The 27,707-nt window shown below is 32.7% G+C and overlaps 3 protein-coding genes across 3 annotated transcripts; 1 reads left to right on the plus strand and 2 right to left on the minus strand.

The window, feature by feature from the left end:
- Window positions 1-14,359: 14,359 nt before the first annotated feature.
- Window positions 14,360-15,158, minus strand: LOTGIDRAFT_184022 (hypothetical protein). Its single transcript, XM_009066858.1, has one exon. It carries the CDS (start codon window positions 15,080-15,082, stop codon window positions 14,693-14,695), a length of 390 nt encoding a protein of 129 aa, XP_009065106.1. The 5' UTR covers window positions 15,083-15,158; the 3' UTR covers window positions 14,360-14,692.
- Window positions 15,159-17,037: 1,879 nt separating this feature from the next.
- LOTGIDRAFT_98069 (hypothetical protein) lies at window positions 17,038-17,929 on the minus strand (the record flags this gene model as incomplete). Its single annotated transcript, XM_009066859.1, has 2 exons — window positions 17,038-17,366; window positions 17,815-17,929. Coding segments are annotated over 2 exons (444 nt in total), but the record flags the coding sequence as incomplete, so codon positions are not given.
- A 2,031-nt stretch (window positions 17,930-19,960) lies between these two features.
- LOTGIDRAFT_229538 (hypothetical protein) lies at window positions 19,961-26,787 on the plus strand. The gene is made up of 3 exons (XM_009066860.1): window positions 19,961-20,095; window positions 23,537-23,665; window positions 24,958-26,787. The coding sequence occupies exons 1-3, from the start codon at window positions 20,041-20,043 to the stop codon at window positions 25,164-25,166; spliced, it is 393 nt and encodes a 130-aa protein (XP_009065108.1). The 5' UTR covers window positions 19,961-20,040; the 3' UTR covers window positions 25,167-26,787.
- The last annotated feature ends 920 nt before the right edge of the window (window positions 26,788-27,707 follow it).

Genomic DNA, 27,707 nt, shown 5'->3' on the forward strand with positions numbered 1-27,707 from the left:
TAGTTTTGATAAAAGTCCCTGGGGATTTAGGGAAATAAAAAATCAACTCAAATTTCTTGTGAATTATTTTAACCTTTTCCTTAGTTCTTTTGAAATTTGTCCACAGTTTATTATGTCACTGTTCGATATCCACGTCACTATTCGATATCCACCTAGCCGACTTAGATAAGTTCAACCATGCATTGTCGTCAATTGGGTATTTACGTGAACAGTCGGATTCGGTGATTAACAGCATCTTGCCGTATCCGTTGAACACCCGGTCATAACGCCTATTCGACTGAATGAATTTGAGAGAAATTGAATTTCAGCGTCTGGTAGTATCTTTGAAACTCGATGAATCTGATCAATCGCTGAGTTTAGTCGATGAATGCGTTGAGAAACTTTGAATGGCATATTGAACTTTAAGTGGATGGTCACAGATACTGACCGCTCGAATCGACTTCAATTTTCAGAGAGAGTATATTGTATTCTAGCTTACATTTGTTGAAAATCATGTTTCTCCCAGGTTCAGCTAGTCGCGCGGTCAACCTGAGCTGCCCCCCTCTTCTCCAAACTCGTGTTTTCTTTTGAATTATAAATGTTTGTATTTCAGTAAAACAACTGACGATGTCTAACTATAGGGTTATTATTGGTTCCATGCTAGTCGTCAGCATACTACAGTCTTGTTTCTGTGCCCATCTGTTACAAACAAGATTTGGTGTAGAAGATGGTAAAATAAACCATCCGAGAACTCGAGAAACCAAGGTATGTACCCAAGTCGATTCAAATCCTCTTCTGATTAGCATATACGATTTTCTCAAATCAAATTATATTTGAGGTTGTTTGTACGTGTTTGATTTTTTTCCCAAGAGATCTTGACAATTGAATGCACCATTCGTCCAGATATAAATTTGCCAGTGGTAACGGCTTGCATAATGAATCAGAAATTTCGAAGGTCCGTCAAACCCACCAACTATCTATCCTGTGCTCCTAATTCATGTTGATAAATTATAACAAATAGTATAAGCTTTCTAGATTTAGGTAAGATAACGGATAGGTTTCTACCGACCTTTCATAGATGACATCGTAGATTGGGTTACTTTATTCTATGTGGGCACATTGTTTTCAATATGTTTGTGATTGGCAATATTAGAAGATATCTATATTTGGACCATCCGATTTTTATTTTGATCGATGTCTTAAAATAATATAACAATGTAGTAGGAGAACGTATCATTGAAACTATACATTGTACGCGGGTGCCATGCAGCCCTATTGTCTTCGGCACAAATTAGAACCAGACACAGTGTGATTAGGACAAAAACAGCCTTTTGTTAACAAAGTTATTTGTCTTCACAATCAGACATATTTTTATTCAAGAAAACGCCTACGGAATGACTTGTTCTGGATGAATTCTTATTTCATCTGCTAATTTAGTATTTCTTGAAGTCTGTCATCTTATTTTAGAAAAATAGCTATCCACCTTTGTTCGACTAGAATCTTTTCTAGGTATCATTATCCATCCGTTTTTAACATCAACTGTTCTGGGATCTGACCTGTTCTAAGGTGACTTTTGCGAAATCTGGTAATATAGTATTTCATGACTCTAGGATATTTTGGACAGATAACGCTTTTGATAGACTGGAATCCATTAAGTATAATTATTCATACGTTTCTAATATTAATTATTCTTGACCTCGAGTAACCATTCTATACCAGTGTTCAATCACAGTTGTCCCTGATTAGAAACAGAATCGTATATTGTCGTTGTTTAAATATTTTGCCCGTCCTTTTACCCACAGTTGTTTTAAGAGAGCCAGAGTGCCAAAGGCTACAAACCCAGACAAGATCGCAGGTGAAATTGGAATCAAATTCTTTACAATCCAAGGTTTAATTTGATCCATAATTTATTTAATTCTTAAATCAGTGCTTTTGAGGATTTTATTCTGACAGACAACGGAATCAATAAAATTCATTAAAGTCAGAAACCAACATGGCATGTCGTCTATGTTGCACATTACTTCTGAAGCAATGTTCATGTCGACTGGAAAATTTACAGCATTTAATTGGATTCGTCGTTATCAACTTAACAATAATAATAACTCTTTAAACTAGAGTTAACTGAATGGTTACACCAGAACCAGTTTCCGCTAGATAGGAAACGCGCATCAGCTGCAATTTTTCAATATTCTCTGCGCAGGTCGACTAAATGTGACATTTGGTCAGATTCTCCTGTAGATAAAGTCAAATGCTGAGAAGCTTTAAAAGAAAAGTTGCCATATGGCGGACTATAGCACAGCTGGTCAGAGTATTGGAATTTCCTGAAACACAGTATGGTCGCTGGTTATAATCTTGATCGGTGCATAAAGGTCTGGTTGACCTTAAGTAAGTCACATTTCTCATTCTTAAAATCGATCCTCGTGAACCTTATAGTGGTTACTCTTGTGAAAAATAGTAGCTTCTTTATATTCTTCCTTTGTCGCAAAACCTGAGCACTATCATGGATGAAAAAATTTCAGATTATGTATGTAAAACAAGTTGTGTGTGGAGAATTAGTAAATAAATCTGACGATATAGCTTAACTTGACTTACCCCGAGATTTCTCACCGGTGTATTCTGTAATGAATAAGAATGATTAATGTATATCAGAAAAAAATTCTCTGGAGGAATGAAGAAATTATTTGTATGTCTTAGTGTCAGTGGTAATCTGAGTCGCTCTTCAACCTAAATTAAGTCATAGTGAAAGGTCGAAAACTAAATGTCGCGAAATAATTACTTTGAATTCCACTTTATGTAAATGTAAATAACATTTGTTCGGATGAGAAACATTTTCCATTTATCTTTCAGTAATGATAAAAATATATGACCATATTTCAATATCACTTTACATTTTGAATTGAGCACTATTTTACCAATGAAAATATTTTTTTATTATAAATGTCCATATCATATGACACTGGCCTACATTTTGATATATGTGTATGTGTCTGGGGTCATAAGAGAATAAATTTGACCGCTGTGTGGAACTGATTCCAACCGATGGACTAAATTGGATCAGGCGAGGGAAGGACTCGTAATTTCAAAAAAGATCGACGCAAAGTTAATTGTTTCATGAAATTTGAAGCCTAACTTTTTAAAAATTGAAGCGAAAAAAATTTTATCATTTGATTTATTGGTACTCTATGTATTGCGTTCTGATTTCAGTACAACTTGAGCTCAGTGTTAGAAAGGCACCCGAGTTTCAAGGGTTTGGGTTCGATTCCAGTCAAGGAATTTGTTGGTTGGTTTGTACACGTAAGCGTAAGGTTATCGCAGACTAGGTTGTTGTTGATAGTCGTATTAGTTGGTAGTTGGATCTGGATCAATTGGGTGATTGAGTTGGGTTGTTGAGAATTATACTTGTATCATACATATCCTTGCAGCAAGTGGCTCACCTGCCAATTATACTGGTTGAACCAAGTACAAGGGTTCATCCTTAAAGGGGCCCAACCCACAGAAATAGCATTAAATACAGAATGAAAATCTATAAATTTTCCATTAACAGGCATTACATTGACTTACAGAGGTGTCTCAGAATGTAGTCGAGCATATTATGTTAAAAATAATTTCCGAGGAGTAGCCCCTGACCATCTCAGGTCCACGGGCCCTAACTCATCTAGTTGAACCAATGCTTCAAGCACGACATTAAAAGTAGAATGCTGCCTATTGTTTTTCTCAATACAATGCACTTCATGACAAGAGACTCGGCAGAGCAAGAAATTTCATTCATCTAAATAACAGATTATGGTAAATGATTTCCAAGGAGCCTATTAACCTTGTAATATAGCCTCATCCGTTTGTAGCATCATCTCCCGTAAAGGTATTATATTATGTTGCCGTGAGCATTGCTTAGCACTCGTCAGGGACATCCTACACGGAAATTAGACTATCATTATATCTTAACGCATTCTTCATTAAGAGACAATTGGACATTTACATCATTTCAGACAATTTTATAGAATCAAGAAGTGAGATTACTCTACTTTATTGTATAGCTGATGACAATAATTAGAACTGCCTTTGATCTCATAATGAAAATGTGATGTAGGTGCACAGAATTCTTAGCTTAAAGGAGCATTTCCTTGAAAAAAAATCAAGAAATGCAAAAATGTATAGCATTTAAAGTGCAAATCACTAAACTTGAAGGAATGATCATTTCTTGTGCACAAAGTGTGTGCCGAAATTGTAGGCCTATTTGAATCTTGAGAATTTTGTTAACAACAACTACTGGAAGAACTGTCAAAGAGCAGTTTAAAGTTTAAGTAACATATATACCACGGTTCTTATGAGTTAAACTATAGATCCATGAGGACATGTTTGTTTCAATATGTTAATTAGTTAGACACGTAGTATAATATATGACATAAATAAAATGATTGACATTGGCATTGATCACGTTACTGTTTTATCCAATAAAACAGAAGCTCGTGCAAGTCATGATTTTATTTAAAAAGGGGATGGAGCTTCAACCATGTAATAACATCAAAATGAACTGGTTGTAGCATAACTAAGTTCCACCTATTTTCCTCTAAGATTCTATTTGGCTTTCATGTTAAGTTATCCAAGTATGGTACAACATCAAATTGCTGATAATAGAGCATGGTTTTCCTAGAATACACATTTTAAGCTATTTATTTAAAAAAAAAAACATCAAAGGAAAAGTGCAATTTATGTTGATTTTGTTGGATGGTTATGACCCAATTATAAAATTTCTGGGTAAATTCCTTTTAATCAATCAAGAATGGTTGGTATGAATGCTGGAATACTTTGGTTATGTTCTGTTGGATGTATCCAAGATAACTCTGCCCTGTACTCCTGTACACCATCAAGTCTTGAAGTGCAGTAGCGTCATGTTTTTGTACAGCTTTACATAAGATGTCGGTTTAGGATCCGAACTTACGATTATATTTTTTTTTAGAAATTTTGCGTGAAAGATGTATTCGTGATTTGAGCATCTTGGAATTTTTGTTGTTGTTACGCCTTGCAATTATTATGCCTTGAAACGGGTACCGTCTATGTTGATTGCAGTGGAAATTGTAGGCGTTTTAATCACCTTCAAGTTCCCAGACAATTTATGAGAAACAGAGAAGTCACAATATGAGAAGATTTTTATGAAATAGTGAAATGGTAATAATTTAACAATCAGACAAGTTACCAGGGTTTCTTAACTCATCCTATTAATATACTATTTATTAAAGTCTTCGTGTGAAATTAATAAAGAAATTATCTTATTACCATACACTAGCTTAAAGGTACATTTTGATAATAGCAAAGCTATTCTGAGACATTTTGTATTCACCCACATCATAAAAGACAATAATAAGGTGCAGTAGAACAGTTTAGGCTAATTTGTTGACATAATTGATATTAGTTTGTTAGTTACTCAAATCAAAATTGGGTCACAAGAAGAAATGCGACTTATCTTGAGTGATTTAAGATAATGGACATCGAATTTGTCTAGAAGTTAGGTCTATTCAATTTATCTGGAATTTCATTGACTTTAGATACCGGGTTTTATCAGAACCAAGAGAAGTGGCAGCCTCTTTCCAGTGGCGATGACAACCTTCCGAAACTGGGGGTAAAATTAGGGGGCCAATCTCCAAAGCTGCGATTTTTTAACCGAACAAAAGGTGCATTCCAAGAAGGATTAGACACTTAATGCACCCTTTGTTCGTGCCACAAAATTCCAGCTTTGGAGAGGGAAGAAATTTGATTGGCTGGTTGTGTTATCAAACAGATGAATATTCAAGAGGCCCGTCGTTAGATCCTAACTAAAGTGGCTAAATTAAACCTAAAAGCTAATAAAAACGGAGTTCGTAATAGCTTGACATTGTGAAGATGTATATTTTCAATCCATAACGACTGAACGATATTTCTGAAAAACGCACCGTGCATTAATTTAATTTTATAACATTTACATTCAATATTGCTGTCATATCTTATCATGTATCGTATCATGTATCGTATCATGTTCCTTATCATGTTTCTCTATGCATGTCATCATATTTTACTAGGAGGTGGAACTAATTGATGAAATATCGATGTAAATCATTCAAAGCGTTCACATTTTTATCATTAACGAAAATGGTACGATCTTCTATGTATTACCAAAGTCTTTGTGAATAAGCAACTATATAATATGTAAAATTTGACATTTTTAAACAAAAAGAACTCTTGAATTATTAAACGAACACTTTCATGTGTTTCTGCATTAGTCAAGACTCAAAAGTTGATGCACGTGTCATAAACTACAGTAGCACTTTTCCTTGACTATTTTTAGTTGGATTTCGTGATGTCCTGGACTAAAAATAAAAGCAGCAAAACATTTTCTGATTTTCTTTGCGTAACACTAAACGATCTGGTTCAGAGTTTTTCAATGTGGAAGTCAAACTATTTAAAAAATATACGTGTCATAACTTTTGAATTTGCTCTCTATTATTCATTCTATCATTTTGTCACCATTAAAGCCCCGAGAAATAATGTGGTTGTTTTCGAAAAGAAAAGACGTTGTGTGAACTGCGTTCAATGACATAAAAATGTCGATCAAAGAAATTATGGAATGATACAAAGTATGCCAAATTAATATTCGGAAAAATTGAGGCGAAATTTAGTTATAAATTAGATTTAAGCGATTAATGCTGTATTACCTAACGCTGGAACAAGACTATTGTAAATTACATCTCACAGCCATTGTGTTCTCTCCATTTCATTTAGAAAATTATACGGTAGACAAGCCGGTCTTTAATGTTATTAAATGACACGGGCGGAATCAAACGTTTAAGTAACAGCACATCATAATTTAATCTCACTCTAGGGACATTGCGAATGACATTGTTATCTGTTAGAAGAGGGGAAATATGTGATAATCCCTAAATCTTATCTTAGACAACGTTTTCCAGTCAAATTTATATTCCTGTGTGTATTAGTAATGTTCATTGCTTTCTATGCTATCTCGATTAATACGGCCCTCGTGTGATAGTGCAGATGAAATGAATAACGATACAATAACGATACAGTAACGATTGATAGCTTAGATTTCTGTCGATTACTCTTTAGTAGTAATGAAGCACCAGGCCAGCGTGTATCAGTGTGATATAATACGACCATTAAGAGATTCGAGATTTTATGTTACCTAGTCGGACGTTGAGGTGAGACAAATCTCTCCTAGGGTAAATGCATTATCAGTTTAAAAATTGTTCAGAACTGGAAAAAATACAACTCGAGTAATATGGCGGGGGAGAGTGGTAAAAAGTGGTAAAAACTTTATATTATGTGTTATATTTAGTGTTTTGTCAGTATTAATATGTGTAGGTGTTAATGTATTTTGCAGCTCGTGTAAAATATACATGATATAACTTTTCTTAACGATGCCCAGTAGAGCAATTTGAAATTATTAGAATGTTTCACGAGACAAACTAATTGATAATTAGATCATATATAATGTTTGTTCATATATGTTGATCTAGTAAAATAGAACACAATTTTATTGTCTTATGCAAACGAAACTATCTGTTCAATATATATTCACAATCAGAAGCGCATCAGAAACCAGCGATATGAGTAAATTTTTATGGAATATTTCGATGAAATTGACCTTCGTGACTTATAGTTAAGTACTTGTTGTAGACATAACCCGACAAATATGGTCCTATCCGTTCCTTGAACGCGATAATGCAGATGGATATCGTCACGGTGACCATACCATCCGCATATCAAATCTGAGGAACAGAGATATCAGGCTAGTAGATGATTAAAGTTTTCAATGTCGATATCTTGGATGAGTTCCTATGATGGCGATGTTAGGATAATCAAGATGTTTTTTTTTACCCATGACTTAATTTTTAATTCGAGCACGTTGGCTCCTTGATTTGGGAAAGGCTTCGTTTATGTTCGAATTTTTGGATACCTTGATGGCTAATTTATTTGGCGGTAATCTCATCTTCAGGGTGCATGGGCGTTCCAGATCTGTGGGCATATGCGATTTTGGATGATCGCTCCCTACTATCATTAGGCCTGTATGAGTGAAAATGCAATGTAAACAAATAATTCTCACATGTGCAATTAGCTGTGCACTGAGATATTACTGGAAGACGAGACGCTATCCTGGCATAATGACCTTCATTGCATCATCTGATTATAAAAGATGGTGAACTAATTCTTTCTATTTTTCAGTGTTTGAATTATATGGATAGATGTAAAACAGATGCTCAATGTTGTGATGGATTAGAATGTACCAACCTTGTGAAAGGCTTCTGTTATTTTATGGAAACTTGTGTTTGCCAACTACCTAAATCTACCAACTTGGACAGAGGATGGAACTGAGCCATTCATATACCAAGACCAATATTTTTATGTGTTTCCTTTTAATCTCATTGAATTCCCTTTAACTGTCTCCGTTTAGGTCTATATTAAATAAATTTTATGTTTAAAATCAGTCTTTATTTATTTTCAAAATTTTAAAGATTGATGTCGGCGCGTGAAGCCAAGTTGTTTTTTTCTTCTGTTTTCCTGTTATAAACGTGTTAGTGTAGTGTCAATTAAAGACTATTTTTTTTAGTTTCCACTTCCCTTTAAATCTAAGGAATGAACAGATTCTCGATGGCCCTTACACTCGTGATGGCTTACATTTGGGAGTCATAAAATAATACCAAACTACTCAAAACTCTAAATTGTTATTTGCCAAAATTTCTTAAAGGGAGACCGAAACTTGTCTCAGAAACAGGAATTTTTTAGCTTAGCCAATCAGAAATTGTGTTCACAGCTCACCGTCGAAATTTGAGCCTTCAAATCCATGTGTGTCCAGAATTGTTCATGTTAAAATGACGAGTCGTCATATTAATATATTCTGTGATATATAGAAAAGACATGTATAAGAATGGTGACTTCAATACCTAGTTCGAGGTATTTTTAAAGGAATAATGCAATTTTCTTACAGCCCTTGTATTTACATGATATTCAACACTCAAGTCATATCCCTTTAATTCTTTAGTGTTAACATTTATTGTGCTATTTTGAAGTCAGATTCCTTATAATAATGCAATTAGTACATACATCATAATGATTGTTTAAGCGTTTAATTTGGGTATACAGCTGAACATCTCTAAAGAGTATTTTATATACACTAATTATATTCTGTATTAAATTGGAACCTAATCTGGATATTCCCAGGAGAACAAGACTCAATTTACCCATAACCGACCCCAACATCCACTACAGACAGATCTAAATAAAATGAATGATTAATGCGACGCAATTCAAAATGAAAATATCATGTATATTAATATGGATGGGTGGAAATTTAGCGACTAGATATGTGTGAAAGCAATTAATATACACTATCGAACGAACATTGCCTTCAACCAGATACTATATTGGTTTACAACCATTAAGTATTCACAACTTTAAATGTTGAAATAATTTATATCAGAAGCTGTACATGTTCCATTCTGAAATGGTGGGGTGGGCTCTGTAAATGTTCCATGCTGAATTGTTGGAGGTGCACTCTGTAAATGTTCCATTATGAAATGGTGGAGGTACACTCTGTAAATGTTTCATTATGAAATCGTGGAGGTGCACTCTGTAAATGTTCCATTATGAAATGGTGGAGGTACACTCTGTAAATGTTTCATTATGAAATGGTGGAGGTACACTCTGTAAATGTTTCATTATGAAATGGTGGAGGTGCACCCTGTAAATGTTCCATTATGAAATGGTGGAGGTACACTCTGTAAATGTTTCATTATGAAATCGTGGAGGTGCACTCTGTACATATTCCATTATGAAGTTGTGGATGTAAATGTTCCATTCTAAAATCATTCTGTAATTAATGACTCTGTCATTGTGCCATTCTAAAGTTTGAAGAGGACTTACTTCACAAATTAAAATAAGGTCTCTTTAAAAAGTTATATCACGAAAGTCAAGCTAATAAGCTTTCCTGTAAAGTAGACTATGGTCATACTTATTCTTCCGCTTATTTAAAAAATCTTTATGAAATGAAAATAAGCGGTATCGTATTTGCGATCATTTAATCTATTATTAGCCGATATTAAAAATATTATTAAAACGATTTCCGAATCAAATTGTATATTTTTCATAAGAATTTGGCGGAATCAAGTAGTATTAGACAGAACTATGTAGCGTTTAGTCTACAAATAGCTAGATCTATTATATTTTATCTAACAATATGATTATTTTATCATTATTATATTATTTTAAATGTCATTGTTGAGATCGATCTGGAATCTTCAACCTTAACAGTATGAATTGCTAACGAATATTTGTGGAATGCGAATCAAAATGTTTAATTTAAATAGGATCGTTTTATATACGTTTTTCTAAGAAAAGAAGTAATTCTTTGCAATTTTACTTGACCACTGAGGATAATTATGAAAATTTATTTTTAATCCAGTTTAGTGCTGTATACATGGAAGGCGTTACTAGTAACTCATCATAACCCTTACTGTTTCTGATTCACCCTCCTATCATTCTGCTACATAGCAGCACGGCCTGAATTTCCCATAATGTCTTCGCTCTTTTCTTCTCCCGACCTCACAATTTCATACCTCACCCCTGTCTCTCTTCTTCTCCTGCCTCAGCTTTTTCCTATTCTTGATAGAAACTTCTCTCATCTAATGCCAATTCCATTCTTTCTTCCTCACCCAGTTTCTTTACTCCAATACTTTCTTTCTCTGTCCCACCACCCTCCGTCTATCTTTCCCTCTGGCTAATGTTCTCCCACTCTACATTCCTCTTTCTTACCTTACACTTACCACTTCATTCCTCCTTGATCTTCTCTGTATACAGAAACCTAAATACAAATCTCGACCCAAAATAGGCAGGCGAAAAAAATGATTGAGTGATTCTAGGTTCTGAAAAAGTTAGATCAATCAGTAAAATTGTCGTGGATAAGAAGAGGGCAGATGGAGAAAACTATTACTCAGTTAAAAGCTTAAAAGCCATGTCCTTTCTAATCTTATCTCTAGATGTACGATTTATTGAATTTACATTTATCTAACCTTGTTATTATTAATTTCAATGCCCACAAGCGCACGCTCGTGATCAAAGTGATGAAAAAGTGCTGAAACCAAAATGTCGGACAGATCAGCAACAATGAACATATAAGTAAAAAGAAAGGTGTTCAGCTTATAATTTAATTATTTATTATTTGCTAATGGTTCATGACAATCCTCGAGGAATAAAATACCAGATTTTACTTTCATACATTTAAAAATATTCATATCATGATTTAAATTATAACTTTATGTATAAATAACTCTATTAGTTATTGAGACCATTTCCCAGTTGATATTGGTAATGAATAACGAGATTATTAAAAGTAGCTGACACTCTTGTGAAGATTTAATAAAGGAATGTAGAAATCGCCGACTTTTTTGTAACTCGTAGACAATGCTAATATAAAATAGCAGTAGCCCATCGTGTCCAACCCATGTCCAACAACCAGTGGCTCAACTAACATGGGGATAGATGGAGTGCCCACGGGCCTCTATCTTCACAAAAAAATACAAAAGTTCAAAAGTAAGTAAAACAGATTAACACACAAAATAAAATGGTTCACAATTACTTATGCTGGGTCTTATCTAAGGCGATATTATATACTAAAGACCGAAATCTTTAAATCTTACATTACATTAACATTGACTTACAGAGTTTTGGAAATATATATTATGTATTTTGTGTAATGTAAAACTACTTATATGCCGAAAGCCGAAAGGCGTATGGTTATAAACTATATATAACAATTTTCATTTAAGACTGCATCGGTTCACAAAGACGTCACAGATGTTCAGATTGTTACAATGGGCGTCCGAGGTTAGTTCAGTCTCATTACCAGTTTTGCAAAATAGCAGAAGACAGGTCGGGTAGTTTTAAGGGATCAAAGATATTTGTTACCAGTATTTAAAGTGTTATTTCCAATGATGCTTAAAACACTTCAATTCTCCCGTGAAACAAACCAATGTGTTAAGTTGATAAAATACAATAATAGCTGTAGTCTCCCAGGCCTCAGTTTTTAGACAAGTGATCATTGGGGACGTCATCTATCTTCCACATAGAATGTATGAGATTGACTTATTCTGACTTATTCAATACTTTCTAAATCGATCTATGTCTTTTTCAAAGATTTGTATGTGGCGACTCAGATATTGCCCCCAATATTATCCTTCTATATGTTGAAAGTGTATCAGGTTGTAGTTCTATAAATATTCCATTTTTAATTGAGATAAAACTCTGCTTGATCTATGGTAAATGTGTTCATAAAGTTGTCCATTGTTACCATTCATATACAGAAGAACCCATCCAAGATTTTACTGTGATATATATATGTATGTATATAAACATCAAATTTTTCAACAAAATCCTATTGATCAAGAGCAATAACTAAGTGACAGTTCATTAAAAAAAATTGTGAAAGTGGAACTTTCTATTCGCAAAAAAATATCAAAGATGGGTTTCTTTATCTTTTAGTGTTGAGCAAACCATTTGATTAATTGGTGTTTCTAATGAATTGTGAATCATACCAATAATTATGTTCTTATTGCATTAAGGGTTTTGACCATAATAAATGTCCATGTATGTACAGATAAACAAAAAAAGACTTTTCACTAATTGGAATTCTGCTGGTAATTCTCTTCTAATTTATCTAATTATGTATTAATTATGGTCATGAGAGACAAACTGTTTTTTTTTCTAAGTCATTAGAAAACCTCTACTTTCTATTCATGCAAGTAATAGCATTTCATTTCATAAATGAAAATAAAGGAACCCATCTGTTTATTTTAAGAAATTTCAAAAAATGATTTTATACCCCTAATTATTTGTCAGAAATTACCAGATCATCTCTATTTTTAAAAAACTTTCTGGGAGAAATGTCTTTCATTCCGTCTGTGCTTCCATAGTACATTGTACTCTGTGATATCTGACATCTGCAATTACATACTTGGAATCTCAAACCCTACACTTGTCACCCTTTTCAGTCAGTCTGTCCCCTATTTGAACCTCCAATTCCAAGAGGCTGTTACTACTACCAATAGTGGAGTTATAAAATAAGAGTCAAATAATTAAGCTCATACAAAATATTGTTTATGATCAAATTATAAGTACAACATAAAAAATATAATAAAATACTAAAACAATTCAATAGTATATAAAAACATGCATAACATCTGGAATACTAATAATCTTACAAATATAATAAAATACTGACTAAAACAATATTAGGAAAATAACCTTGACTAAAAATATTTGGAGAGTTTCAATCTATGAAAGCAGGATTATTATCATTTCATTAGATATTCTTCTGAGACAGTGACATTGGGACTGGACAATACATTCCTGTGTTTATTATCACACTGGCTTATTATACAAGAATTCTTACTGGCAAATCAATATTAAAGGTATACTACCTCATAGGATGACCTGAAATTGAAATTTTCAAACTTGGCCAAAATGAGTCTTTGTTCATCAGTGGATTTATCATAATTATATGACAGAAGAATTGGTCTATAATCCAATAAATCCATAAAACTAAGTAATAATTCATAACTTAATTTTGAAGTATACTTAGAAGCGTTTTTCAATAGTTACTTAGTTTAATAGATATATCATCTTAAATAGAGATTCTATTCTAAGTTTTATAACTCCGATTGTAAAATATTTCAATAAAATATGTTTAAACTAAACTATTCTTTAGTCATGACACCTGGTGAGTCCAACTGATACAGATATACACATGTTGATCAAGTTTGAGACTTTTATGTCCATTCTAAGAGGTAGTATTTCTTTAATAGTTAGTGCTAATAGTTTACTTTTTTTTACCATCCTGATAAGATACTATTTTGTGAATATCTGCTGAGCTGCTAATGGTAACATTACTTTTTTTTTTATCAGATTTGATAACATACATATAATGCATGGTACCAGTATAGATTAATTTTCATAATACTTGAAAAAATAACGGACATAAATCCATTTTAAATAGATACATAAATACAAGCATTTTTTAAAATCAAAGAAAACATGAATAACATTTACGATAAAATAAGCATTAATAACACATTTTTTTACCTATTCAGAAAATCTACTTTTAAATATTGCAGCCTTAAGCATGTATTTGGTTACAAGTTTGAACAGAACTTGTATTTCAGTTTCTTAGATAGGTTTTGTACAATACAACTAATAATCAAAAGATAGTTCCTAAAGGATTTCAGAAGGTTAAGAAATTGCTATAAGCTTATATTGAAAAAATAAGACAAGTTATATATAGATAAAAACAAAAATTATGTCATGTAGAATCATCATAATTAGTAAAAACTAAGTAACTGTTCAGATATTTACTTCTGTTGGTAAATTGTAGTTTTCTTATTATATCTATGAGGAATCAAATACAATATATTGGACTTGAATATTTAGCCTGTAAGCTTATGTCAATGCAAAGTTGACTGGTTTACCAACAAAAGCAAGAGAGCATTTCCTAAAATGATAATGGTTTATTCATTTTGTAGGCCTACATGAAATTTTTTTAACTTTAAAATCCATATGGTATCATTCATTGACATTAATCACAACCAAACACAACATATTATAATCAGTAACTTCGCTTTATATCAAGCATATCACAATATTTATTAAGGCATCTAGTGACAGTACTAAGCAACTATCAATCTTGGGACATGGGTTCATCTCCACCATCACCCTCTAACATAGACAACTTCTTCATCAAGGCATCTCCAAATGTTTGTCTATAATTGGGACTAACACTGTCAAGTAATGAATAGATTGTTTCAAAGTGTCTACAGTTTATGTTCTGATCAATTGTGTCATATTCTGAACCAACAATACGAAATCCTTGTAAGGAAAGTTCCACACAATATGTTTCTCCTTCTAAGGTACAGAGATTCAGAAAAACTTCATCTTCTTTTGGTGGAATTTTTGATGAAATTTCAACCGATTTCACAGCAAATGCCACTTCTTTGACAGCTTCATTCGCCTCGATTTTCAAAGGCTGACAGCTTTCTGTAGCATCTCTGCTGTCTTCGTCGATATTCATTATTTATTTTATCATCAAGAAAAATAGTAATTGCTAAGTAAAATATGGACAAAAGAAATCGTCAACGTTGTTGAACATTTCCAACCGGATGTTTTGATTGTAAAATAGGAGCAGATAATTCGCACTAGTGCCGCCTAAAATGTCGATATGGAATAAACATAGATTTATTTATTTAGTATGGAGAAAATTTTCACAAGCTATTTGCACGTGTAGTCGGTCTGTCTGAGAGCAGTAATATGTAGCCTATAATATAGTAATCAAAGTCTTGTACAGTTTTTTTTCTCAAACTCAAGTCTGTAGCGTGTAGGTTATGCTGGTTAAAATGCAGGCAACACAATAGGCCCCTATATGTAAAATATAAAATCGTTTCTATTGCGGCTATACCTTGAAAATGTCATCAAACTCAATACCAGCGACAAAGTCCATCAGTAGACACCAAGAGAAAACATTGTAATGCGATACACGATGCATGTGTCTATGTTGTTTTGTACATCGCAATATTGTGTATACTAATTACGTAGGCTACAACTTTAGGATAAGGTACATAAGTAAATACCTACTACATAGATAACTTTTGAGGATAAATTTATTTTAAAGATGGGTTTCTTTATTTTGATTTATTAAAATGAAAATGCTAAAACGTATATGAATAGAAAGTAGAATTGTTCTAATGACTTGCAAAAATCCCAGTTTGTCTCAAATGACCATTATTAATTCATAATTAAAAGAGAATTACAAGCCGAATTCCAATTAGTGACCGATCAAGAAAGGTCAAAAAGTCTTTTTTTCTGTTTATTTAGACTGTATATACATGGGCATGATTGGTTAAAACTCTCAATTATATGCAATAAGCAAAGTTTGATGTGATTATGAATACATGATAATTCATCAGAAACACCAATTAATCAAATAGTTCGCTTAATTTGACACTAAAAAAAAAAAAGGAAACACATCTATAAAATCTTTCTATAATGTCACGTCTGCTGCCAAGATCAGTTTGATGCTGATTAATCGCATAATTTAACGCTAGGTGCAGATGAGCGTTTGTTTCCACTCGATAACAATCGCCAGATTTTTAATACGGACGATTAAGAATTTGCACACGGAGCGAAAATTTGCCACCCGTAGAAATTTTTTGAGACATTATGTACATCACACGATATCAACATAAAAATAAAATACGCCGACGATCGAATTGAATCAACGGCCGAAAATATATTTTTTTTATGTCGGCAATTCAATCGGGCACGCGTGCGAATATTTTGAGCGATTTTGAAATTCGCCGCAATCGGCGAAAAAGTACGCTCGTGGGCCGCTACTTTATAAGTCTATTAGGGACTGATCTAATTATTTTTTAGCCAACAAATCAACACATGCTTTTATACATTTTTACATTTTTTTTGCAAATGAACACATATATAACAATTTTGTAAGTGATATCAATATAGCAATGTCTTTTAAGAAAAAGTTCTTTTTTTTTTTGGTCAAACATAGCTATTTAGAAACAGTGAACCCTGGATTAGGGGATACGGGATTTGATTTAATAGATGATGCTTTAGAGCAGGCCATACAAATATCTACCAAAAATTAATAATTATGCTACACTAACTATTTAAGTCACATTCACCAAACAAAGATCTTGAATGATTTATAACAGTCAATATTTTGTTTTACAATTGCATATAACAAAGTCTATAAAAATTATGTAGCAATCTGTATTTTGGTCATAACCCTCCAGAAAATAAGTTTTTTAAGAATGATGGTTTAGATTTGACTGACTTAGGGTTCACATATTTGTCATTTTTATAAGCTGTATGGATAGCTGAGGCACTAACACTATTTTTATCACTTTTCTCAGCCGTTTTTCTGGCTAAAATAACATCATCAGTTTCTTTAAGTTTATATGAGAACAATCTTTCAGGTTTGTTGTCTTCACTTTTCATTTCCTCTGGTTTTTCCTTTTTTCTTTTCTCCATTTTTCTCATTTTCTTACTCTTTCCAATATTTTGTGTATGAAAACTCGCTTCTTTTTTCGCTAGTGTCACTTCTTTTCTCATTTTCTGTTCACGTAAAGCGTGTTCATACTCAAGACGTTCATTCAAATGAAACCATTTAAATTTAGAGAGATATTTCATGTTCCACAGTTCATCATACCATTTACTACTCTTTTTATATCCTACTCTTTGACAGTTTAGGGATAAAGCAACTCTTTTAGCTAACTTCTTATCTGCATATTCAATCCATCCTTCAGAATATTTCCTGCCTTTCTTGGTCACAGTTTTTTCTGAAAAAAAAAAAAACAACAAGAAAATGATACTTCAATGGTGTAGCCTAATAATGTGGATATGATATATTATTTGATTCTTCAATATTTCATTGGAAATAAAAATATGGCTACTTTTATTGCAATAATATTGCTCACCATGTCACTATTCTTAATTACTGGTACGGTACAAAGAAATATGAGGTTCAGTGATTTGACATTTAAATAGACACATGTCTCAGAAAATTCAAGTGAAAATGACCTTTTTTAACTAAAAATTCCCCTCTGTAAAATCATGTTTACAAATAATATTTTTTCCAGTGGTTGACATTTTCATCAACCCAAAGACAATCAAAAACTCTCAGTAGTAGTTTATAATTGATATTTCAGTTCATATAAAAATGATTGCCAAAATTCAATTCAGAAAGCAGTGTAGTCAAAGAGTAAATCAGTGATAAATTTTGTTTACCATCTGGTTGTAAATAACAATGTGTTATTCTACCATATCTTCCCAATATTTCTTTAAAAGATCTAACAGTCATTCCAGTAGGTATTCTACTTAAATATATAACACCTGGTTCTTTTATTCTCTGCTTTGTGTCCCTAACATCATCCATTTCATTGCTTTCCATCTCAATGTTTTCTTCCTCGGAAGCCATGCTTGTTTTTCTATATGGAGTACTCTCCCCTTAATTCGCGTAAAATTTGTTCTCGGATTTTACAGTCGCTCTATTGCACGGTTTATGATATTATGTCTGTGGTCCATTGTTTTGAATTTTACCATAACTAGTGCCATGTGTTCGGAAGAGGTCTAAAACTGAGCTTAAAAATTTTAAAACTTGCAGCAATGCTTATGCCTGCATGCAAAGTTGAAGGCTACAAAAAAGCAGAATTTGCTAAAAGACAGAGGCCTATAGTTCTCCATATTTTGATTTATAGTTTTGGTTAATTTGAGCAACAAACTTTCCCCAACCTACTTAAAAAGCCAGACTGCTCCTCTTTAGAAACATATTACCCCCGCCTTGACTATGTGTTTGTGGATTTTTTTTAATCGACACTAAAGTTATTTTCATTTTAGCACCTTGAAAATAGAGCTGTTTACATGTGCTACCGCGGTGCCTATTTTTGATGGAAAGTAAGAATGGACTCCAATTGAAGATATCTATGGGTTTCACTGTATTAAAAACTCCCATGAGGAAACAGTTCTTTCTTTGATTACCGACTATCCAATCAATTTAAAAGATAAAAGAATATAGGCCCATATAGCCCTGCCTATATAACATCCCTGCTGACTATATACTAAAATAGTAACCCTGATAATTTGAACCATATTGTCGCTCATAGTAGTAAACAACAGCTTAAAAAGATCAGTCATCACTAAACCACTTGTAGACAATATACTTGAATGATCCCGACAACAGGATAACATGCAGGTGTTGAAAATTCCATTTTTAATTATGACTTAATAAAACAAATACATCTCAACAGGTGTCTCTAATCTATAGGAATGAGATGAAAGATCAGAAATTATTTCTATTAGTAAGGTATCTAATTTTTACGGCAGCTTTGTGAAATCGCATAGGCGTAGAGAGGGTCCTCCGCCAGCTTTTTTTAAAAATTTGGTATAAGGTTTTATAAGAGAAACTCTTTTAACGCATATTTTCGGGCGAAAAAGTTTAAACCATTTGTTAAGAATCGTTTTTCATGTGTACAAATGCACTCTCCCCACCCCACTTGCAGCTGTACATTAGTGGCGCAGCAACTGCATAACTCGATCTTGTACATTATCCTAATCAAAATCAACGTAGGTTTCATCCTCGCAAAGTATAATATTGGGTAATATACAGTATACAAGACATATTTCTCTAGAAGTAGGCCTATTGTTGTCTAAGTCACAAGTAATATGAGATGCCAAAAGAAAAAAAAAAACACACCAGCTGCAAATGATTACGGCTTTAATGACGTCGCGAATTGCGTAATAAGAATCAAAATTGCAAGATATTCTTTTGAACGTAAAATGATAAAAGTACTTAAGTAATGCTAATATTGAACGTTATTCTGGCTTGAAAATTAAAGATATAGTCCTATCATTTCCTTCAACCGAGATTTGGATTAATTCCTTTCTTTTAAAATTCTTTTTTTTAAATATATCTTCCTTTCCACAGAAATTGTTTTTGATTCAAATATTGATTACGTTGAAACATGATATAAATCAATGACGAAGTATATTGCTAAATAATAGATTAATCGTATCAAATATGACGATAAGACACCGTGCGCGTTAATCTGTTTGATGGATTAGGATTATCGGCGATAATTCGCCTATCAACATTATTATCTCGATATACATCGTATATTCTCTGATCTCGAGATATTGTTGTATATATGTAATATATAAACCACCACACAATAAGGTAATTAGTTAATAGATTAATTACTTAATTAAACAATTACATTAATTACAGAGTTTACAATTTTATCGGGGGTTATATTTCAATACCGTTATATTCGAGACTATGAGTAATGTCCACGAGTATTCCGTGATAATCGCGACTACCGAAGGGTGTTTTATATTGGGACAGCCAGTGACGGAACAGAGAAACACAGTTGAAATTAAAAGGGTCAACATCTAAAAGCTGAACTAATATTTACAAAGACTGTAACATTGGATATTTTCGTGATAGAATAAAAAAAAATGAACACGTTGTCTATTTTCGTAGTGTTTCTGCTTTCTTGTTGTGTCGATTTGGGTAAGTTAAGAAATACCTTATTTTAAATTATAAACGTAGCATAAATGTGTTAAATTTTCTTCGATTAAATTTAAGAATTAGATTTTAAGATGTAGAATTGGCGCTGAAGTTAAAAACTGTAGAATATGTTAAAACTAAATCGATAATTTGAAGCCGATGACAATAAAGAGTTGAAAGACCTTAACAAAGATAATTTCACAAATTATACGGTTTGGAATTATTAGACTGGACCATTCAACCGCCTGATATTCTATTTATAGTAACGCAAAGCATCAAGTGACAGATTCATTGTGAACAAGTGTTCTTTGTTAAAGTTGGAATGCCGCATGTAATAAATGTTCCTGTATTACCGCGGCAGTTAACATTATCAGACTTCTTATTTGGAAGATTGTATTGTTCATTATTATTTTGATTTTTACAAAAATTCGATTTTCATTTTAAGGAGATATTTTCAAATCTGGGTGATGACACATTTTAAAGTGAAATTAAAAGGAAATGGTTTTAAGAAATTCCAACTTTAAGTGAAATGTTCTCATGTCACGATGAATTGCCAGCGGAAGTTGAAGTTCCCCATAATATATTCATTTCCTCTATGTATTCAAGGGTACTCTAGTACACTATATGAATTGTCATTACTGGACTGTACTTTAGAGTTACCAAATTTAATGATAAATTTAACAGATAACCCAAATGTTTATATATATGTATATTAGGATGTAAGATGATAATGATGCCCAGATGATAGCAAGACCATTTGTTTCTCACAAATCCTAAATATACAGGCCTGACATTGCATGGTATAATAATCAGAAGTCTAATTTCATTCAATTCATGCTCCACAGTAGCCTAGATTATTGAAATTATACATTTACTACATAACAATACAAGACATTGACAAAGAGTATGGTGAAATATAAAATAGATTGAGACTCTCTACTGCAAACGATCTTTAGATCTTACTAGGAAATAACACACACAATAATATTAAATCACTACCTCGACTTAATAAATGAAATTTACACAAAAGGCTATAATATTTCTACAACGCCTCCAAATCATATTTCAAATTTAATAACCATACCTCTAATTGTGAATTGAAGGTTTAGTTGAAACTACGACTCATGGACTCAAGGAAGTGATTCAAAAGGGTTTAGAACTGCGTCCGAGTGTTATTTATCATACTGCAAGTCGATTACATGATTGTAATCCTTTAGTCATATACGTCATTGAGAAAATAATAAAGAAGATAATTTGTTTGGTTTTACCATGTTCGCGGTCAGAAAAAAGTCAATTTTCCTTTTGGTGAAAAACATTAAATATGACACAATTTCGCCTTAGAATCTCTTCAAAAATTTAATCTCTCCGATATTTAATAATTACACTTTTTGATTTCAATTGAATACAATTTATTCAAAAAACTTCATTATGTCGAAATTTCTTTATAAGGATATTCTTTATATGATGCAAATAAGTATGCGCATCAGATTGACTGACTTTGTGTCACACATAACGGACCACTCCCAATACAATATGGTTATTTTTCCTTATTGTAAATAAATCATATTATCTTCAACAATTTCGGGAAGGTTCATTCAAGCCACACAAGAATCTCGTTACAATGATAAGCATATTATGGTGATCACGATTTGACAGTTATATGATGTTCATATTGGGTCGTTACTGCCTCTTATATTGACCTCATTGAGTCGGTATACAAGTATATACCCCCATGTAGTAATCAAACGAAGTCAATAAATGACTTAACCTTCATCCTGTAGTCTAATTTTGACAAAATTTGGTCAATACTTTATCAATTTTTCAGAAAGACTTTCACCATATCTATATTTAAATTGTATTTCCTATTTCCGGCTAACCCAGTTGAATTCTTCGAAAATGGGAGGAGCTTTACTAATATGAAGGATTTATTGCCTTTATGTATTTTGTATTCTATTAGCATCATTCCCGGATTTTACGCCCAACATCTGTGGTAAATGCTTTTGCAGAGAACTTTCTGACATGATGACGTCATCTGCATCTATATAAGGAAATAAACGATCCTCCATACTTTGTTTAACTTTCTACATTTCAATATATTTCTTGAATCACTGATGATATTAAACCCCGGTTCCCAACCTGGGGTGTTTTCACTCCTTGGAGGTGTGGGACTAGGTTGTCAAGGGTTTGGTCAACTGGTTTAGCAGAAGAATTTATTTTGAATAAAGCGAGCACCTCACATCATCACATGCTGAAAGTGTGGTTGAAACAAATTTTTGGGAGTGTGAAAGGTCCAGGTGATTGCTCCAGGGGTGTGAAGGCTGAGAAAGGTTGGGAACCACTGATTTAGAAGAACATTTTCATGTTTACCATAAGAAAAGTACAATGAAAGTTTCGAAAGTTAAAATATATATACATGTACAGTGGCCCGACTAGATGAGTGAGGACTCGTGGACGTGGGCCCTTCCCCTGGGAACCGTTGTTTAAACATTATATGCCCTATTTGATTTGTTGGACTGTCGGCGTAGGCGGAGGTTGTCGAAGGATTTAACACACCAGTACTATTCTGTCCTCTAGGGTAAATGTTTTTGTATAAGGACCCCCATTGGCAGTCATAGATGGCATAGGGTCTCATTTGCTTCCTTGCCATAATATTACTCTTGGTAGGGTCCCAACATTAGTTGTGAACCAACTTGGTTCGATATTGCCTTATATTTTTTTTTTCAATTTTGTATTTTTTGTCTGGGCCTTGAACGTTATTGGTGGGGCCCGTGGACTTGGTTCGACCAGTCCTTATGGTAGTTTAGTCACTGTACATGTATAGTTATGTGGCAAATGTTAAGAAAAAAAAGAAAGAAAACTGCGTTACAATGAATTATTGTTTCTTAAGGGCGTGGATCATTCTTGAACTAAAATAGTTTTAAAGGTTTATTTGCATAGCGTTTTTGACATAAATTTAAGGATACTGTGGGCTATATATATATAGGACTGTCGTTCTAGTTGGCATTTAACTTCATCTAATTATCAGAGATACCCCGTGTATTTTATACTGTATCGATAATCAAGCAATGTATACCGCATCGGATACCGTACATCATCTATTCGCGGCTTTAACTATAAACAAAAATCGAAATAATTTGTGACCAGCCAAATATATAAAAGACTAAAAGAGGGGATAAGGACACAATACCACAACCCATATGAGAACCATCCTTCTGTACAACGGTGTCTCTCGTCTCGCTACCTTTTTTCAAAGAAAAATGGACTGAAATGAAGATAAAGATTGAAGACAAATGAATAAATTTGACACTTGAAATTTTTTTGGAAAACCTGAAATTATAAGTATATTAAAACCCCTGATAATGATAATTATAATGCACAATCTGATTTTTTTAAATTTTGTTTTGTGATAATGCTTTTAAAATGTGCAATCCTTTATTATTTCAGTTTACAGTGCAGCAGGTTGTGTATCCTGTCCTAAAGGTTCAAATCCTATAGACTGTGTAGATAAATATGAACCACCATTTATTTTGAATGAGAACGTATGTCAAAGCATTAGAAATCAACGAGGAGAAGGTAATCTAAGTTTGTATTTTTGTTTTTGGAAGTTTGGTTTATCGTTACGTTGGTGAATCAAGGGCAGACGGTTTTCCAAACTAATTAACTGTATGCAGAGGTAGTGAATACAATCAAAATAGTTTTGAATGAAGCTAATATCATGCTTTGTTCTGCTCAAGGTCTATCTACTTTGCAATCTTATTAGAATCAGATTCCATTTTCATTTCCTTAATTTTTTTCGGTTCCCGTTGTAATCTAAAAAATATAAACCAAGGTGGTGTATTGTTGATGTTCATTTCAACAAATCACAGTGCGTCATGCAGAATCCGTGTCAAAATATCGACGATGAATTGTGGGATATTCACAAAGGAGTTTTTTCGCTCGGGCGGGAAAACTTGGCCCCTTCTATCACCGAATGTGCACGCTCAATTGACAGTTAGAAACAGAGAACTGCGTAATTCCTGTTTTGTCGCAAATCCTCTAATTGTCCCAACTAAGCACAGAAAAGAAGGCACAAATCCTCATATCATTTCAGACACACGAACGTTTTTTCAAGTCAAGTAAAATAATTTTATGATGAGATTTTCTTGGGTTTAAGTGATTCAGAAAGAGTGTCTCCATATTGTACGCTTTATAGACATCTAGATTATCACCAAAGCTTCTATTATCAGTAAATAAATGAGGTTCGTGACTCCACAATAGCCAGTGGTCGAATGAGATATAAAGTCTGCAATTTGGTTCACAAGATAACGATACTCAGATCCTAATACGATATCATAACAACTTATTAAGTTATTAATTTCCTTAAATTGATCAGGGTTGATACTTTTTATAGTGAAATATTATACCTTCTATGAGGGGCTTGTTTTTAACTTGGTTATGAACATTTTGTACATGTACAAATTTGACCAAATACCTCCTATTCTTGTGCACACAGAAGAAAACTATGGTCAACGTTTAACTTGATACGGACTTGTCATAACTGATTTGATTGGATTGTACTCTAACAAATAAACAAAAAAGTCGAAGTCGATGATTGTCTAAATTCGCTAACGCACTATCCAATCAAATCACTTCATCGACAAACTTCTAAGGCACAAGAAAAGTGGCTATTGCAGTCATGGTATTAGACGTAGATCGTATTAGTGTGGCATTGTCAAGATAGATGACATATACCGTTTCAAGAAATCCAACATGGATGCTCGTTGCGACAAAGAATTGTGTTTGGGACAATGTCAGTTTTCTCCTTTGAGATTGACGTGTGATTACTGAACAGTTTATCATTTATAACAATCATAATTATTTTTCAGTATCAAGATTATGTAAAAAATATGGTGGAAATTATTTAGTGAAATGTGAATTAGAAGACTACTCTGAACGAGCTTGTGTTTCTACATGTTTACAAACCAGTCCAAGAAAAGGTGTGGTTGATTCAAGAAATAATGGACAAACCTTACAATCGCCAGCGATGACACTCTTTGCCTTAACAACGCTTTGCTTTTTCTTTCTTAAATTCTAAGGGACATGGACTATTTTAAGCGCATCATATCTTACATAAGTTGTCAAGGGTTAAATTATCGAAGATCCTTCCGGTCCCTTTAAATCCTCTGTTTGTGTTTTCGAAAGATTTTCGTAAGGGTCTAAATAAATTGGCGTCATAAACTTATTGTTTGTAAGAAGAGTTACTGTCCTTGCCTATGATGCTATCCGTTTAGTGCTTTTAGACATGTTATCCAAAGAACTTTAAATAGTTCAATAAATATTCAATAGTTCTCTTATTTGAAGAATATCAGGTATGTTAGGCTAGGAACTGTTCTCTGATAATTCAATAATGTATTTTCATGTAAATAACCAAATTGTAAAATCTGGCTGAACGTGTTCAAATACGAACCCCATGGTATTTGTAATAACCAGGAACTGTGATGGAATAATATGTTGTGTTCATTTATTATGTGCCTTTCCTTAACCAAATAACTTTTTATACTTTTAAAATTTGTTATAGTTATTTTTTGTTAAAATTTGAAATCCAATGAATTTGAATATTTCTATAGTGTTTGTTATTAAGTCCACGGATGGTAGATATTTGTTGAGTGAAGACAGGAATATAATTGTTCAATAAACATGGTTTGGAATATATTTCGACCAACCGAAATTAGAATTGAAATTTTTAAGTAGAAATTAACCAAACCTTCACCTTAAGGTGTATTGAGCACGAGTTAGTCATTATATTTATCCATGAGAGGAACTGAGTATGACACGAATGACGAAATTCCACTATATTGATACTAGATTTTTCACAATATTTTTTTTCTTACAATCACATTGTAAAACTCTCAATAGAAGTCAAGTCGAATTATTTTGTATATCAGTTTGCATTTCATCATTATATATAATATTTTGCATTTCATCATTGTATATCATTTTACATTTCATAAATTGTGTGCCAAAATATCATGTTCCCTTCATAGTTTTTGTATAGTCAAGAAAATATATTATACATACATTTATATTCATTTATACGAGTATTCATTTTGACGAGGAATAATATATTAAATGTAATGTTTTCTACTTAAGTATTTCAAATTATATTTACTGGTTTTCTCTTTCATGTATATTATTCTCTCTATTTGAATAGATTTAAACTTTAATACGATTTAATGTAATTACATAAATTCAAACTTTAATACGATATCATGCATTTATAGGAATACATTTACAGAAATATAATGTATTTACAGAAACAATTAACAATTTAAGGCATTTACAAATATGTAATACATTTACAAACATGTAATGCATTTACAAATATTAAATACATTTACTAGTATTTAAGGCAATTACAATAATGTATTTACAAATATTTAGTGCATTTTAGAAATTTTTCTTAATTTAACACAGAAATTTCATTTTAGATTTATTTAGAATATTAAATTTTCTATTATTCTATTTTCTTCGAAATTATACTCATTTTTATTTTACCTAATTTCCTTCAAAAGTATCTTGAACGCCATCAAAAATCTTTTCGTTGAAAATAGAATCAAAGAATTATAAGTAAGATGTGTTTTCCACTTTGTCCCATAATAACTTCATATAAGAATATTAGATTTATAGATTGAAAATAAATTTATTTTTTTACACTATTTTATTTGTAATTAATTTTAACAAATGAGAAGATTGGAATTGGTATAGAAGTATACGTTCACATGTTATTTTGCATTTGTTCATACGACACTATCATAATCTCAAGAATAAACCCATGACAGAACTTCTTGCTTATTGAATAGAAATCTACTACAAAACATATTTGGCCAAAAGTAGGAAAATCCAGAAGGGAATATCCAAGGATGTGATTAAACATAATATGAGGGTCTGCTGAAAAGTTCTACATCTCAATCGCAATGACACCTACTTTTATTACCAGTACATTCAGTTATGAATATCAAACATAGGAATAGTAAATGTGGTGTTATTATTGTCTTTGTACCAGACCACCTAGTCGACATGCAAGATGGGTGTCAAAGCTCTTGACAGCAGATAAGATACGATAGTTTCCAAATGAATTTGGGTTGTCGTCTGCTTAGGCAATAAATTTCAATAAAGTTCTTATGATTTGTTTCAATTAAATCGTGTTACTTCCCTTTATTCAACAGTAATATGAGCAAACTGTTGAGACTGGCCTCTCTGTGACTCACGATTAGTTATACCAAAACCTCTTGTCTATGGGCTTCCACAGAATCTAATCCTAATCCTAATTCTAATCCTAAACAGTTGTGCCCCCATTAAGTCAGTCTGTCCGATTTATACCCGCAGTCAGGCTCCGCCACTGTAAAACTATCTTTTTAACAATGAGAGCAAGATATTTTGTGAAGATGTGTTTCCGCCTCATACGGAGCACGCTGTTTAGAAGAAGGAGTATGTTGAAAACAAATTTAATGTGACTCGAATTATTTAGGGGTTACGTGTTTGGTTTCACGCATTTAAACCCGCTCTCATTTCGCATAATGTTACGTTTTTTTGCGAGTTATGGTGGTGTGGTATTACACGTTGGTCGCTGTGGAAA

Source organism: Lottia gigantea (assembly GCF_000327385.1).
Source record: "Lottia gigantea unplaced genomic scaffold LOTGIsca_8, whole genome shotgun sequence".
Taxonomy (NCBI): Eukaryota; Metazoa; Mollusca; class Gastropoda; family Lottiidae; genus Lottia; species Lottia gigantea.